This window comes from Alligator mississippiensis, chromosome 12, assembly GCF_030867095.1.
Source record: "Alligator mississippiensis isolate rAllMis1 chromosome 12, rAllMis1, whole genome shotgun sequence".
Taxonomy (NCBI): Eukaryota; Metazoa; Chordata; order Crocodylia; family Alligatoridae; genus Alligator; species Alligator mississippiensis.
Window position 1 is genome coordinate 43366422 of NC_081835.1, and position 14851 is coordinate 43381272.

The 14851-nt window shown below is 51.2% G+C and overlaps 1 protein-coding gene across 1 annotated transcript in view; it reads right to left on the reverse strand.

Annotated features, from left to right (window-relative positions):
• Positions 1-14851, reverse strand: part of SLC38A3 (solute carrier family 38 member 3) — an 86698-nt gene that overhangs the window by 35940 nt on the left and 35907 nt on the right. Inside the window, exons 2-4 of the mRNA XM_006265540.4 lie at positions 8593-8800; positions 6206-6290; positions 5046-5161 (exon numbers count right to left, since the gene is read on the reverse strand). Of these exons, the coding sequence (XP_006265602.2) occupies positions 5046-5161; positions 6206-6290; positions 8593-8693 (302 nt within the window). The 5' untranslated portion in view covers positions 8694-8800. The remainder of the gene's footprint in view (positions 1-5045; positions 5162-6205; positions 6291-8592; positions 8801-14851) is intronic.

Here is a 14851-nt window from a genome sequence, read left to right on the forward strand (position 1 = left end):
GAGGTGAGGTGGTCTTTGAACCAGCCTGGACCAGGACAGGCTTACAGGCCTGTAAATCTGAGGCCTGATTTATACAAGTGCATCCAGCTCCCAGTCCAATCCAGACTCTACCCCTTTGGAAATTAGGTCTGTGTTCTCCGATCAGTGAAACACTGAGAAAGAGGCTCTGGGGTCTGCAGAGGCCAGGTGGGCTGGGAAGGACATAGAGAGGCTGTGCTGCTACCCCTTACACTGCACAGCCCCTGCATGAGCTGATGTCCACCCTGCACATGTGCTCAGTAAGAGTCTCTCCCCCTCCAACTCTGTCCCTGCTTCCTAATGGCACCCAGCCAAGATGTGCTTTCTTGCCCTTGCCCTGCCTCCTTATCCCTCTGCCCTGCCACAGCTGGCAGCAGCCTGTGAACCTGGCCAAGCATGCAGCACTCCTGAGCGACTGGCCTTTGCCAGCATGTGGGGAACCCCACAGGGAAGGGCTGAGGATTGCTCTATAATGATTGCCTGGAGTCTGATCCTGGGGCTAGGGAGTGAAGGGGAGCTGCCAACCTGTCACTCCACAGCATCAAGGGGCTTCTCAAACCCAGCAGCAAACAAAGCTGCTGCTGTGAAGATCACCAGGGGTGGAAATGCACCCCTGTGCCCACAGGCAAGCAAGTCCAGGCAGCTCTCAACTCTCAGACATTCTTATCAAGCACCTGGGCACACCCTGTGGAGCGCGGGGATGGGCTCTCATCTGAATGGCTAGAGGGGACAGATCTCCTTGCACCCTGAAGGAACTATGCTTGTGGCAATGTGTGTGTGCATGTGTGTGTGTGTTTATTGAGTTTCTGCATGTGTGTGGGAATGAGCACATGTCTACAGTTGTACCAGGTTGGCAGGTATCCAGGTTGTACCAGGTTGGGTTTGTGAGCATGGATGGAGCATGAGTTTATGTTTGTGGATGGGTCTGTGCATTTTTGTGTCTTTGTACATAGCTGGATTTGTGCATATGTTCATGAGTATGTGTGTGGATGAGCTTGTATGTATAATTGTGCATGACGAGTTGTGTTTGTGCACATCTGGGCTTGTGCATGTGTGTGTCCAAGCCTGGGTTTGTGCACATGGTTGAGTCCATGTGTGTATTTGCACTTTAGTGGATTTGGGTGCGTATACATGTGCACGTACAAGTTCTCGTTTATCCCTAATGAGAAATATGCATGCATTTGTGGGTGTATGGGTATGCTCCTAGTGTGCCTGGCTGGGGCACTCCACTAAAATATTCTCACAAGTGCCTGAATGCAGAGTGCTGTGATGGGCAAAAGACAGCCATTCTGGCCCTGGCTGAGAAAGCCTGTGTCCTAGGTGCAAGAACTGCAGGCTCAGCAGTGCGGCCCACACAAAGGTAGTGCCAGAAAAGGTGGGGGGGAGGGGTGGGGTTGTAGCCTTTCCAACAATATGCTGATTTAGGGCACAAGGGAATAACAGAAAAATGTTTATCAGCTAATCTGTACAGGCACCCCCAACTGGGGCTCTGCTCAGGGCATGGGAATAGAATGAGAGATTCTGAGCACAGGCAGAGGCAAGGGAATGGCATCAGTGTTGTGGAGGGGGACAGTGCCTCTCGGAAGGAGCAGGAGGGAAAGCATGTGCAACCTCCAAGGTACAGAGTCTGAGCTGGGGGAGAGGATGGTACACATTACTGATTTCAGGCAGCCAGTGCTGACTCTGAAAGGTATTGGGGCCACTATTCAAGTCTAATGCATAGATGTTCTTATGCATGTGGGCAGTGGGGTCCCGCAGGGCTCGGTCCTTGGACCGATACTCTTCAATGTCTTCATCAGCGACTTGGATGAGGGAGTGAAGTGTACTCTGTCCAAGTTTGCGGATGACACAAAACTGTGGGGAGAAGTGGACACGCCGGAGGGCGGGGAACAACTACAAGCAGACCTGGACAGGTTGGACATATGGGCAGAAAACAACAGAATGCAATTCAACAAGGAGAAATGCAAAGTGCTGCACCTAGGGAGGAAAAATGTCCAGTATACCTACTGCCTAGGAAATGACCTGCTTGGTGGCACGGAAGCAGAAAGGGATCTTGGAGTCCTAGTGGACTCCAAGATGAACATGAGTCGGCAGTGTGACAAAATCATCAGAAAAGCTAATGGCACTTTATCGTGCATCAGCAGATGCATGACGAACAGATCCAAGGAGGTGATACTTCCCCTCTATTGGGCGCTGGTCAGACTGCAGTTGGAGTACTGCATGCAATTTTGGGTGCTGCACTTCAAGAGGGATGCAGAAAACCTGGAGAGGGTCCAGAGAAGGGCCACTTGTATGGTAAAGGGCTTGTAGGCCAAGACCTGCAAGGAGAGACTAGGGCACCTGGACCTCTTCAGCCTCCGCAAGAGAAGGTTGAGAGGCGACCTTGTGGCTGCCTATGAGTTCATCACGGGGGCACAGAAGGGAATTGGTGAGGTTTTACTCACCAAGGCGCCCCTGGGGGTTACAAGAAATAATGGCCATAAGCTAGCAGAGAGCAGATTTAGACTGGACATTAGGAAGAACTTCTTCACAGTTCGAGTGGCCAAGGTCTGGAATGGGCTCCCAAGGGAGGTGGTGCTCTCCCCTACCCTGGGGGTCTTCAAGAGGAGGTTAGATAGGCATCTAGCTGGGGTCATCTAAACCCAGCACTCTTTCCTGCCTATGCAGGGGGTCGGACTCGATGATCTATTGAGGTCCCTTCTGACCTTAACATCTATGAATCTATGAATCTATAGCCAGCTCAGCACCCACAAGACAGGTAAGCAGAGCTTAGCCTGCATCTGAGTACTCTCTAGCTGCAATAGGCAAAGTGACAGAGTAGTTGTGATATCCTGCTGCAGATCTAGAGGGGCAAGTTCAAGTTTTGCTACACAAGTGAGCACTCTAGTACTGACCACTCTAGCGGACCCAGCTAGAAAAAAGTACCTACCCATGCTGGCTGGGGACTCCAAGGTGGTTGGATCTGATGACAGCTACAGCAGTCCCTTGTGTGCCTTAACTGTTAGCCCAATGGATTGGTGAACTCCGGACCTTCCAACTGGGTGTCTAGCCCTAGCATCTGCCCATTGCCACTGTTCTCTGCATGGGGACAGAAAAGTGCTTGCTTTCATTTTAAAGGTCCTTGCTGCTCTGTGCTCCCACCAGAGAATGTGCCTGACACATTGTGCAAGATCCTTGATTTCTGTGACTGTCTTTAGTTTGCAGGGAAGTTCATTCTACAGCCTCAGGCTAGCCCCTGAGAAAGTGCCAGTTCCCCAAAGATGGGCGTGACACTAACATTTTGCTGTGTAACAGGAACAATCTTCAATCATCTTCATCACAGAGTTTCTGCTAATGGGCTGCAGGAAACCTTGAAGGACTGACACTTGACTACATGTCCTGCAGGAAGTGATACAGGGAGCAGAGGACAGGAGCAATGGTCTCAGAGTAGCCCACTTGCCTGAGGAGTGTTCTGTCCCTGATGAAGCTACCCCAGGGCTGAAGGCTTCACACCTAGGTGTAGTGCACTGCTGCAGGCCAGCTGAGTGGTGCCACAGGTGCGGAAGCCTGATGCTACGTCACTGTCCACCAGGTGAGGATGGAGGTTTCTGGCTGAGTGCAGATGGCAGGGAGTGCCAGTCAAGCATGTTGCTCTGAAATAGCCCCAAGAAATTCCAGAGAAACTATGGGTGAATTCACCAGCCATGGGTGCCCACCTTTGACCCAAGGAGACAGCCTGAAAACTCCTTCAAGTGTTCCCCTCTCTCCACCTGCAGCACTTCTACTTTGCTTGGGTTCATTTTAAACCAGCTTCCTTCACTCATAAGATGCTGTAATCCAAGTCCTGGGCCATCTTGGTACTGGGGATGGCAGCAGGTGGTAACACAGATGCTGCTCTGAGCCATGCTGAGGAGCATGACCACCCTATGTTTTCTGCTGCTGACACACAGCACCATGATGGGCATTTGCTGCCTTTGCCTCCAGCTGGAATCCCATGTCTGGATGATTGTTCTTCAAGGGGCAGGTGTCAGGGCAATGGGTGTTCCCCTCTCTGCCAGTATACTGGCATTGCAAGGGCTCAGGGATAGTACCAGTAGGATCACAGAAAGCTCTGACATACAGCGGGTTGTAAATCCCAGCAGGCACTGCATCCATTCCACAATCTGTCAGAAATCAAGACCGCAATATTTCATGGGCAGCTCAAGCAGCAACTGCCTCCAACACCAAGGCTTGCCCAGACTGGGCCCCAGTCACAAACCTGGATCTGTGTAATTCATATCAAGAGAGCAGGTACAAACCTTCCCCAATATGCCAATGCAGAGTGTGCATAATCTCTGTATGCCAGCCAGCTCACAGTGCACAAATTCACCAGCTGACCAATGCTGAACACATACAAAATTGAGTTCATGTGGCTCCTGGCTTGCAATGCTGAGTATATGCATCTCCCAGTGTGCCAACACTGTGTGTATCTGTCTACTGGCACACAGAACAGTATGCACATGGCCTGTGACATGTCAACACAGAGCACACACCTCTCAGTATGTCAGTACCTACTATATTGCCACACAGTAGCCAAAGCAAATGCCAGGATTCAGACCGATTAATATTATATTAGAGGATTAGAAAGGCTAAATTCAGACTTCAGTCCAGGTGCAATTTTATTATTTCATTAAATCTCCAGAGCAAATTCAACCCTGTGTTATATTCTGGGCATCCCAGGGAGCCAGTGGGTTTGAACAGGGCTGTAGTCAGGGCAGAACTTGATTTTAATTCCCTCTGACCTCTGTAACATGACATAAGTATCTATCCATCCAGCAGGATCCTGCTGGGTCTTAGGTATGGATATATGTAATCTGCTACCCACCTCTGTAGATCACGTCTCCCTCTGCACAGCCATCCATCCAAGTTCTTGATCACTACCCTTGTATCTGAGTTATTTCTGTTCACCTGTTGAACCTGAGCCATCCAAGGTGCAGCCCTGATGAGCTGTGTTGCACCACTCCCCACCACCTGCTTCCCCAGAAGAGAACACAGAGAGCCCCACTTACAGGAAGAGGATGATGCCAGTGTTGGCCATGGCGTAGGCCAGCCCCAGGATCCCGCTGCCCATAATGGCATTGCTGAGGTTAAACACCGACATCCCAAAGGAGGTCTTCCCTTCGAACTGCATGGACAGAACACAGTGGGTCACACATCACAATCAGCCTCGCCCCAGACTGTGAGCATTGGGATACGCCCCTGTGGAATCAATGTACCCCAATTACCTACCGTACTGAAAGAGTGATGGATTCAGTACACCCCTTCTAACTCCCCATGAAGCTAAGTTTTTATACTGTGCCCATCAGCAGAACTCCTGGGCACATTAGCAGTGCCATATTAGCAAACCCCATCCCCAGGCCATTTCCTAAACCATGCTTGTTCTTCCTTCCCAAGACAGCCTGGATTTTAACCTCTAATGCCTCCTCCTCTTCTACTACTTTCTCCCTTCTTCCTCTGTGCTGTTGCTCCCCCTGGTGAATGTGTCAAAGTTTTCCTTCCAGCCCCCTGCCACCCCAGAGGATATGAACTTGCTGCAGGCCTGTCGGGGAATCTCAGCCCTTAAGTCATGCTATGGCTACTTGTGCTTTTGGCTCTGAAGGGCCTGACTGGTGCATCAGCCATGATGGCTGCCAGAGTAATGGAACCAGTCCCTGCCATGGGTACCAGCTGGTGCTCAACCCAGTGCCAAACATGAAAGCACCTGTCCCTTAAGCCAAAGGAGAAACTCCATGGGTTGGGAACAGTAGGATGCTTACAACCTCTATTGGTGCCCACCTTTAAAGTGGTAATATGTCATAGGTACTGAACCACAGGGGGACTCTCACCCAGAGGACCCTGTAAAATCTCTTCACCCATCTGTGCCCCCTAGAATGGGCCCTGAGGGCACATGTGGGGCGGACTGTACTGGAACTGAATTCCTGTGTCTCACTGGAATAGGCTCTGTGTGCAGCCCCAGGGGCGGAAGGACCAGCCCTGGGTCTGTGAGTCTGTCCTCTCACTCTGCACAACAGACTATGCCTCTGCCTGCTTGGGCCTCCTAAGCCTGTCTCCACTCTTGTCACTGCAGCTAAGGGCACTGGGTCTCTGCCTTGCACGGGAGCCAGCATCTCAGCCAGAAGCACAAGCTGCAGCCTCTACCTCCAGTTCTCTCACCCTTGTCCTGACTTACATCTGTGAAGTGGGTTTGCTTCTTGTCGGGGCCATGAGGCAGGAACTCCTCCATCTCTGCCACGGTGGGCTGGTTCTCATCAAACCTGGAACAAGGTGTTAGGGAGAAAACAGATATAAACTGTCTATTGTGATGCCAATGCTTCCCCACCTGCACTCCCAGGTCAGCTGCTTGCTGCCAGGCTGGCCACTGCCCAGGGCCTTCTCCTCAAGACTGTGGGAAGGAAGGGACCAAGCTACTGCAGCTTTTCCATTGTCACAGGGGTGGAAAATTGCATTGGATCTGGATTCCCCCAGCATTGTCCCTTCAGGACATTCCCTACAGAAGGAAAGTAGAGCAGGGTGAGTGACCATGGCACCAACCCTGTGCCCTCCACACAGGAGCAGATGGAAGGCTGCCTCCAGGGTGAGAGAGCACCATGACAGAGAAGGGAAGCCTAGAGAGAAGAAGTGTCCCTATCTGAGTGCACCAGGCAGATCTGGGTTAGGGGCCGCTGCTCAATCTCTGACTCCCAGGAGGTGAGACAGTTGTGCCACAGGGAGGGAAGAGCAGGCGTGAGGACACAGTGCAGGCAGGCCAGATGGAGGGGTCACTGGAGCAGCCAGGCTGGGGTGCCAGCACTTGTGCTGTGAAGAACCTCCCTTACCTCATGTTTGGGAATGTGACACTAGCCCACCATGCTCTGGCCACTAGGACACACTGGGCCCATTTACACATGCGCATTTTACTGCATAGTAACCAAGATTACTGTGCAGCAAATATGGTGACTCATGCCTACTTGAGCATAAATTTGATACCTGCATCATGCAGATATAAAATTTGTGCCCAATTAGTTACTGCGCAGTAATGCACATGTAGACAACTTACTGCGCAGTAACACTGTGTGCGTGGACTGACTTGGGTTTAACTTTAGTCCCAAGTCAGTCCACACACAGTGTTAATGTGCTTTAACACCTGCACATGTAGATGCCAGCCTGTTCCTGCTTACTACACAGTAAATTTAAGCCGGCATAAATGCATGTGTAGACACACCTACTGTGGCACCCACAAGGAAATCTGTACAAATCAGAAGACTAGGGGTTGGGTAGAAGAGTATCAAAACAGCTAGGAGATGGGGTAGGCCGCATTCATCACTCAGCCAAGGGTGGCCCCCTGCCAGCTCTGCAGGAACAAGGCTCTGAGGCCTCCTACATCTCCTGGTCAGGGCATTTTCCCTGATATCTAGCCCCAGTTGCTTTGTTGTGTAATTTTGACAAGGCTGAAAAGCCCAGCAGCGATCACAGCCACATTGCACTTGGTGCTGTATGCCTGCACCTGCCACAATCTCAAAAGACTGAGGCAGGGAGTGAGAAAGATCTTATCCAAGGTCATACAGCATATCGATACCCAGGAACAGAGCCCAGGTGTTCTGGATCCCAATCTAATGTTAAGCACCTGCCATTATCCCTGGTGACTTGGCTTTGCCGCAGGCTCTGTAGCTCTTCTCCATCTTGGAAACAGATTCTTCTTAATCTGGACCAAGGCCACTGTCTGCAAACTGCCCTGCTCAGAGGCCTGCTGCTCTGCTCCTGTTCCCTGAAGCTCTTGCTTGGCCAAGCTGGACATATTTAGCCCCATCTCCTTAAATCACCCTCTCCCTCCTCTTCTCTGAACTCTGAGCCATGTAGCTTCCCCATTTGAAGGTGCCCAGAACTGTACGTAATGTTCTAGCTGCTGTTTTACCAGAACGGAATTATTAGCCCCCTGCTCTGTGGCAAGATGTCCCTACAGTGCAGAATCACATTAGCTATCTTGGCAGCCTGTAGCTGAGCCCTGTGGGGCCTGGCACTGGAACAGCATGGGGGAGGAAGGACTGAGAGGCATTAACAGAACTGGTGAGGGAGGGGCCAAGGGGTTCTATATCAGAATTGAAGGGCATGGCCAGAGCTTTGGGAAGAAGCCAAGGCTGCAACAGTTGGGAACAGAGGGATTCTGACAGAGCTATGCATGAGGAGACCCCAGCAGGTCCAACTTGAGAGACGCAGGAAGGGCTGAAAGGAAAAGGCTGCATAGCACTTGTCCTCCCTATGTTTGGCTCCATTGTTCCCCACGACTGGCAGCAGCAGGATGGAACTTGGCACCTCTGGATCTTAATGTATGAGCCTCTTTAGCTTGCACTCTGGCAGGTCAGGCTGTAGCAGGCTTATAACAGCCACACTGTCCAGGCACAACTAGAAGGGGCAAATCACCACCCTGAAAAATGTAAGTGACATAAAGACTAGACTCCCCTCTCCTAAACAGAGTGGGGCCATGTCTCTGGAGCAGGTGATGTGAGAATATCTCCATCTCTGGGAGTCTCCTGAGTCCAGTCAGAGCAACCCCTGCCCACCCTGCTGTGCTGTGTTTACCTGTCAGAGGGGATGGCTGAGGCATTCATAGCTGCACTGTGTTTCCCATTGGGCACCAGCTCCACCATCTCTGTCTGGATGGGAATCTCTGTGGAGTCCATCTGTGGCAGCAGGCTTGAGATTGAGCTCACTCTCTCTGTCAGTGCTCCGGGCTGGTGGCAGGAGGGGGAGTTGGATTTACTGTAGATTCAGGTTTCAAGCTCTTGGTCTGGAAAGGAAAGAAAGCTGGGTGGGTTCCTGCCCTTCAGAGACCCTGGGGAATGGCACCTTCCCAAGGGGCCAGTCCAGAAGACCACAGCTGGGCTCATCCCCATCCTGTTCCCAGATGGGTGAGGCCTGAAGTGGTAAGCTGGGCTGTACAGCACTGTGATTCCAAACAGAAATTTGTCCAGGCCACAGGCCTGACATTATCCAGACCTACCCAAAATATCCACCTTTGTCCTGACATCCAGATCCAAATGGCACATGTGGAAATGTCAGCAGGGTCACCCAGCAGTCAGCTGGCACCCAGAACCCCTTTCCTTATTTAGATGAGAGCCGAACCAGAATAGTCAGAGGGCCATACACCTCCCTTGGAGTGCTGACTATGGTACACATTAACTGATCTGATCACATCCAGCTGCTAAGGAGATGTTCACTTCACCCTGAAGCCTCCTGAAGGGGGCTTTCCTTTGTAGGAGGCAAGCTCACTGTCTGAGATGGAACAGCTGGAGGGCCAGCTGGTTGATCCATGTGCTGCCCACATCCCAGGCAGCAGGTACATCTCAGTCTGATCTGCCACATTCTGCCACCTACCCCAAAGTGGAGCTGTACAAAGAACAATCAGAGAGTCATCCAAAGCCATGTGCTGAACCCACAAAACAGCTGATTGCTGGATGAAATATTCCCTGATATGTCAGGCAATGACAAGGACATGGATGATTAGGGCTTGATACTAGAGTTATGAGCCAGGGAGGAATCTTGAAAGTGTATCCGATGTTTCATTGACAGTTGTTTCCGCACCTGAGTTAACATTCACCTGAGTTAATGTTTTTACACCTAAGTTAATGTTTTTTAGCCAGAATTAAAAACATTCTGCAGGGCTGTCAAATAGGAGTTACATTACCAAGAGCAGCTAACAGAGGGCAAAATTGCAGAAAAAAAGAACAGTTTGATTAGATTAAGACCATTAAAAAGGAGAGGCTTCCTTTTTAACATCTGTGGAATGAAGAGTTTAGAGAGAATCAGGCAGATTATAATGAGCCATGGAGTCAAGCGATTCCTTCACTGCTGCCTGAACTTTGGGTGGAACAGAAATCAAAGGAGGGTGCAACTGCACCATTGCACCCCCCACATCTGCCCTGATGGTTACTAAGACACATGTGAGACAGGAAAGTCAAGAGCAGGAAGCAGCGATCCAGATGGGGTCACTAGCCAAGGGTTCTGGAGCATGCAGCCATCACTGTAAGGGACTAGGATATGGGCAATCATTGAACTAAAGCCACAAGCCAGGAGACAGCTATGAGGAGACAAGGGTCTGGTTTGGAGTCAGAAGCAATGAGCTGGTGGTCAGGGACCAGAAACTAGCAGCTAGACATAAATTTGGGCTGCAGCTGGGAGCTGACTAAGGCCTAGGAACCAGGAACCAGGAATAAGGAACATGGAACCAGGATACAGGCAAGGGCCAGGAGCCACTTAGAGAGGCATCTATCCTGTTGAGTAGCCTGAGGAGTACTGGAAGGTCATGGCTACTAATATCCAGGCAGCCACACCTAGGTGGGTAATGATAATGACCAAACAGTGAGTAGTTGGGCTACTAGCAGTCAGGCCTACTCTAGCAATAAGGGTCGAGGGGGCTAAAGCCTGCCTTCTGCTCTGTTTCCTGACAGTACCCCCATCCCTAGAGCTCCTCAGGTTCCATGTGTCTGGATTCCAGGACTTCAGGGTCTTCTAGATTTCACAGTTGGCCAGAAATCCCTATGCAGGTCTGGGATGTGGACAGTCCAGGCTTTCACAGGAAGCAGGACCTGGTCTCCCAGGTCAGGGGAATTAGGCATACTTTCACAGTTCAGGGAAAGACTCTGTTGCTCTGCTGCTCCTCTTAAAGAGGATACTCAAACTGTCAGGGGATGAGTGGGACAAAGACATTAAGGGCTTGATGCTATTGTCATGAGCAGACAAGGTCAGGAAGCAAAGGTCCTAACTAGAGTCAGAAGTGAAGTGATCAGGAGCAAGTAGGTCAGAAGGCTGAAGTCTGTTAGGGACCAAGACATGCATGGTCACTAAGACAGGTCCAAGTGGCATAAGAAGAAGGATCCAGAACTCGGGTTCTGGAGCAAGCAGCTGCAGCTGTAAGGGACCAGGACATGGCCAAATGTTGAACTAAAGCCAGAAGCTGGCTGTGAGGAGACAGAAGTCTAGTCTGGAGTCAGAAGCAAGAAACTGGTGATAAGGGTGGAACTAGGAGCTAGACATGGATTCAGGCTACATCTAGGAGCCAAACTAGGAGCTGGGGCAATTGGGAACCACAGAGACAGCAGCTGTAATGAGCAGCAGCTGGGGGAAGGGAGGGGAGGGGGAAGAGCTGCTGAGCATGGAGGCAGAGGGAGGGATGCCGAGAGCTGAGGGAATAGATTCTTACCTGATTCAGAAACTTAAAAAAGTCCCTAGCTGCTGCCTTGGTCTGGTCTGCCCATGCTGGCAGGGGAGAAGCTGGGAGTGGTGGTGCAACCACTCCTGCAGGGCTTGTCAATGCTCCTGCACCCCCGTTTACAAAATAATATATCTGCCCATCCTAAAGAGGCACTTAGCCCAGTGCAGAATGTCTTTCTGCTTCTGTTCCCCTGCTCCATTCCTGCTGTGACTGATCAATGCTCCACTCAGAGGCGTGTGCCCACGCACCCTGCCGCTCCAACCTGATACTCAAGTGTCCAGATCTTGGGCTCATGCCTAGGCTGAGATGTTCGTGGGGGGCAAAGAACAGAATGTGGAGGTCTGAATGCACCCTGGTACCACTGATGCCATCCCAGCTGCCACCTTCACATAGGCTTTGCCCCTGTGCATCACCCAGAATCCCTTGCCTCTGGGTGCATATCACACCTACACACCACAGTGCCTGAAATCCAGGAGGTTGGTTACTGTAAGGGCTGGAAGGGACCTTGAAAGATCATTGAGTCCAACTCCCCTGCTCTGGGCAGGAATACTGCTGAGATCAAATGATCCCAGCAGGGTGTCTGTCCGGTCTCCTCTTGAAGACTTCCAAGGTTGGGGACTGCACCACCTCCTTGGGAAGTCTATTCCAAATTCTGGTCACCCTTGCTGTAAAGAAGTCATTCCTTTCATCCAACCTGGAACCATCCTCTAACAGTTTATGGCAATTGCTCTTTGTTCTCCCCTGGGGCACCCTAGGGTGATTGTACACGTGATGGTGGGGCCATGTACATGTGAAAAAAAGTGATGAGAAATCATTTGTCTAAGATAATGGTGTCACCATGTAAACATGACAGTTTTTTTCACATTACAACTTATTTGAGCGTGGCAACTTAGACCACCTCAGATGTATTTTAGTTTAATTGAGGCAAATTGTCCTGTTGTGGATTTAAAAAATCATGCACTTGTACATGTCTGGCAGCCGGAGAAGGTGGCAGGGACGGTGCAAAGGGTGCTGGAAGCCTATGCAAGCTCACAGAAGCTTGAGCTTGGCGGGCTTCCAGCACCCTATTGTGCACTATCCCCACCACCTTCTCCAGGTGCCAGCACACCCCACCCTCCTGCTGCCTTCCCTAACTGCCCCAGGGGCAAGCCAGCCTGTTCCTGGGCAGTCCCAGGCAGCAGGAAGGTGGCAGGGACAGTGCATGGGGCATTGGAAGCCCGCCAAGCCTGAGCTTCCCTGAACATGCCTGGGCTTCCAATGCCCCATGCATCATTAGATGCTGGGTGCTGCCTGTGACCTGGGGCAACCCTGAGGGGTGCCACCGCCATGGAGGGAAGCACTGCCCCCCCTGCAGCCCAGGGGCTTCACAGCCCAGAAGCAGCTTGCACAGACAGGCTCCGCTGGGGAAAAAACAAAACAAAACAAAGCAACGAGGGGCCTGATCCTTTTTTTTCTTCCTCATGGAGCCCGCTTGTCTCTCCTGTGACAGGGGGCTGAGTGGCCCGCAAGCTGTGGGGGGCCCTGGACCTTCCCTCCGCAGGGACGGCACCTCCTGGGGCTGCCAGGGCGGGCTGCTATCTGGCAGATGCCACCTGGGGGGTGCTGCCACCTTGGAGAGAAGGTCCAGGGCCCCCTGCAGCTCAGGGGCTGCTGGCAGCTCGCACCCCAGTTGGAGAGGTGGGCAGCTCCATGAGGAAAAAAAATGATCTGGCCCCTCGTTGCTTTGGGGTTTTTTTCCTGGGTGGAGCTTGCCTGCAGCAGCAGGGGGGAGGGGGTGAGCTGACAGCAGGCCTTCACTCTTCCATCACAGTGATGGAAGCTCCTACATTGAAATGGTGGGTCACAATTAAAAACCCGCAAATTAAAACCCCACCATTTCAAATTAGGGGAATTAAACCACTTCATGTGTACAAGCACTCCCAGTGAACAGTTTTTCTCCCAGTTCCCGATATTCTTGCCTTACATACTTATAGATGGCCACCAAGTCCCCCCTCAGTCTTCTCCTCCCCAGGCTGAACAGTCCCAGATCCCATAGTCTTTCCTCATGAGGTTTGCCTCCAGGCCCTTAATCACTCTTGCAGCCCTTCTCTGGACCCATTCAAGAGTCTCCATGGCTTTTATGAAGTGTGGTGCCCAGAACTGGACATAGTGCTCCAGCTGGGGTCTCGCCAACGTCGAGTGAGGTAGTATCACTTCCTTAGCCCTGCTCGCGACACATCGGCTAATGCATCCCAGGATGCTATTAGCTCAATTGACTACACTGTCACACTGGTGGCTCATGTTCATCCTGTGTCATCAGCCATAACCCCAAGGTCCCTTTCAGCCATCGTGCTGGCCAGGACATTCTCCTCCAAACCTATATTCATGTTCCTAGTTACTTCTCCCCAGATGAAGCACTCTGCATTTATCCTTATTGAACTACATCCAGTTCCACTCTGCTCACCTTTCCAGTTTGCCTACATCCACTTGGATACACATCCTATCCCCTAGCATGCCCACTTTTTCCATAACTTAGTATTGTCCGCAAACTTGGTCGGGATGCTTTCCACATCCTCATCTAAATTGTTGATAAAGATGTTGAACAGCACGGGGCCAAGAACCAAACCCTGCAGGACATCTCTGACCACCTCCCGTCAAGATGATACAGACCCACCCACTAACACTCTCTGGGTTTGACCCCTTAGCCAATTCCCAACACACCTGACCATGGACTCTGCCAGCCCACAGTCCCCCAGTTTTTTTATAAGAGTGTCATGGGAGACCATATCAAAGGCCTTTTTAAAGTCCAAGTATATGACATCAACTGCATCTCCCACATCTAAGAGGTTCATAACTTGATCATAGAAGGAGACAAGGTTGGTTAGACACTACCTGCCTGCAATGAAATCATGTTGGCTATCTTTCAGCATCACGCATTCTGCCAGTCTCTCACAAATGGACTTCTTGATATTTTTTTCCAAAATTTCACCCGATATCGAGGTCAAGCTGAGTGGCCTATAGTTTCCCAGATCCTCCCTGCTCCCCTTTAAGATTGGCACCACAATGGCCCTTTTCCAGACTTCTGGGACCTCTCCCAAGCACCACAAGTCTTCAAATACCTTCACCAACAGTCCCACAATAACTCCAGCCAATTCCCTCATCACCCTGAGGTGTAGTCCATCCAATCCTGCCAACTTAAAGACATTCAGCCGCTCTAAATGCTCCATCACCAGTTTGAAATCCTAGCCCAGGTTGCTTCCAGGGTTACGTTGCCACCTCTCACCTGCCAAGCCAAGGGAGGAACACTTCCTGTACCAAGGAAAGCCTGTTGGGATGGGGGCAGAGTTTTCCTAAGAAATGCCCTGTATCTTGGGAGATTCTTCCCCTGTAGCATTTGCTCGAGTATCAGCCTGGCCCCTTGTCTAATAGTTCATACCAACAGTTTTAGCTCTGGCAGCCCCTTCTTCACATCCTTCCGGGCTGGCCAAAATGGGGTGATCATGCCTGGTAAAGACACAGGGTGCTGAGGAGAGCCCCTGAGAGGGTGACATGGTGCTGAGAGCCAGGGAAGCAGATTTCTGTCCCCATCATCTGTGGTAGGAGAGCAAGTCATTTCCCTGCCCCATGCCTCAGTTTCCCCAGCTGTGT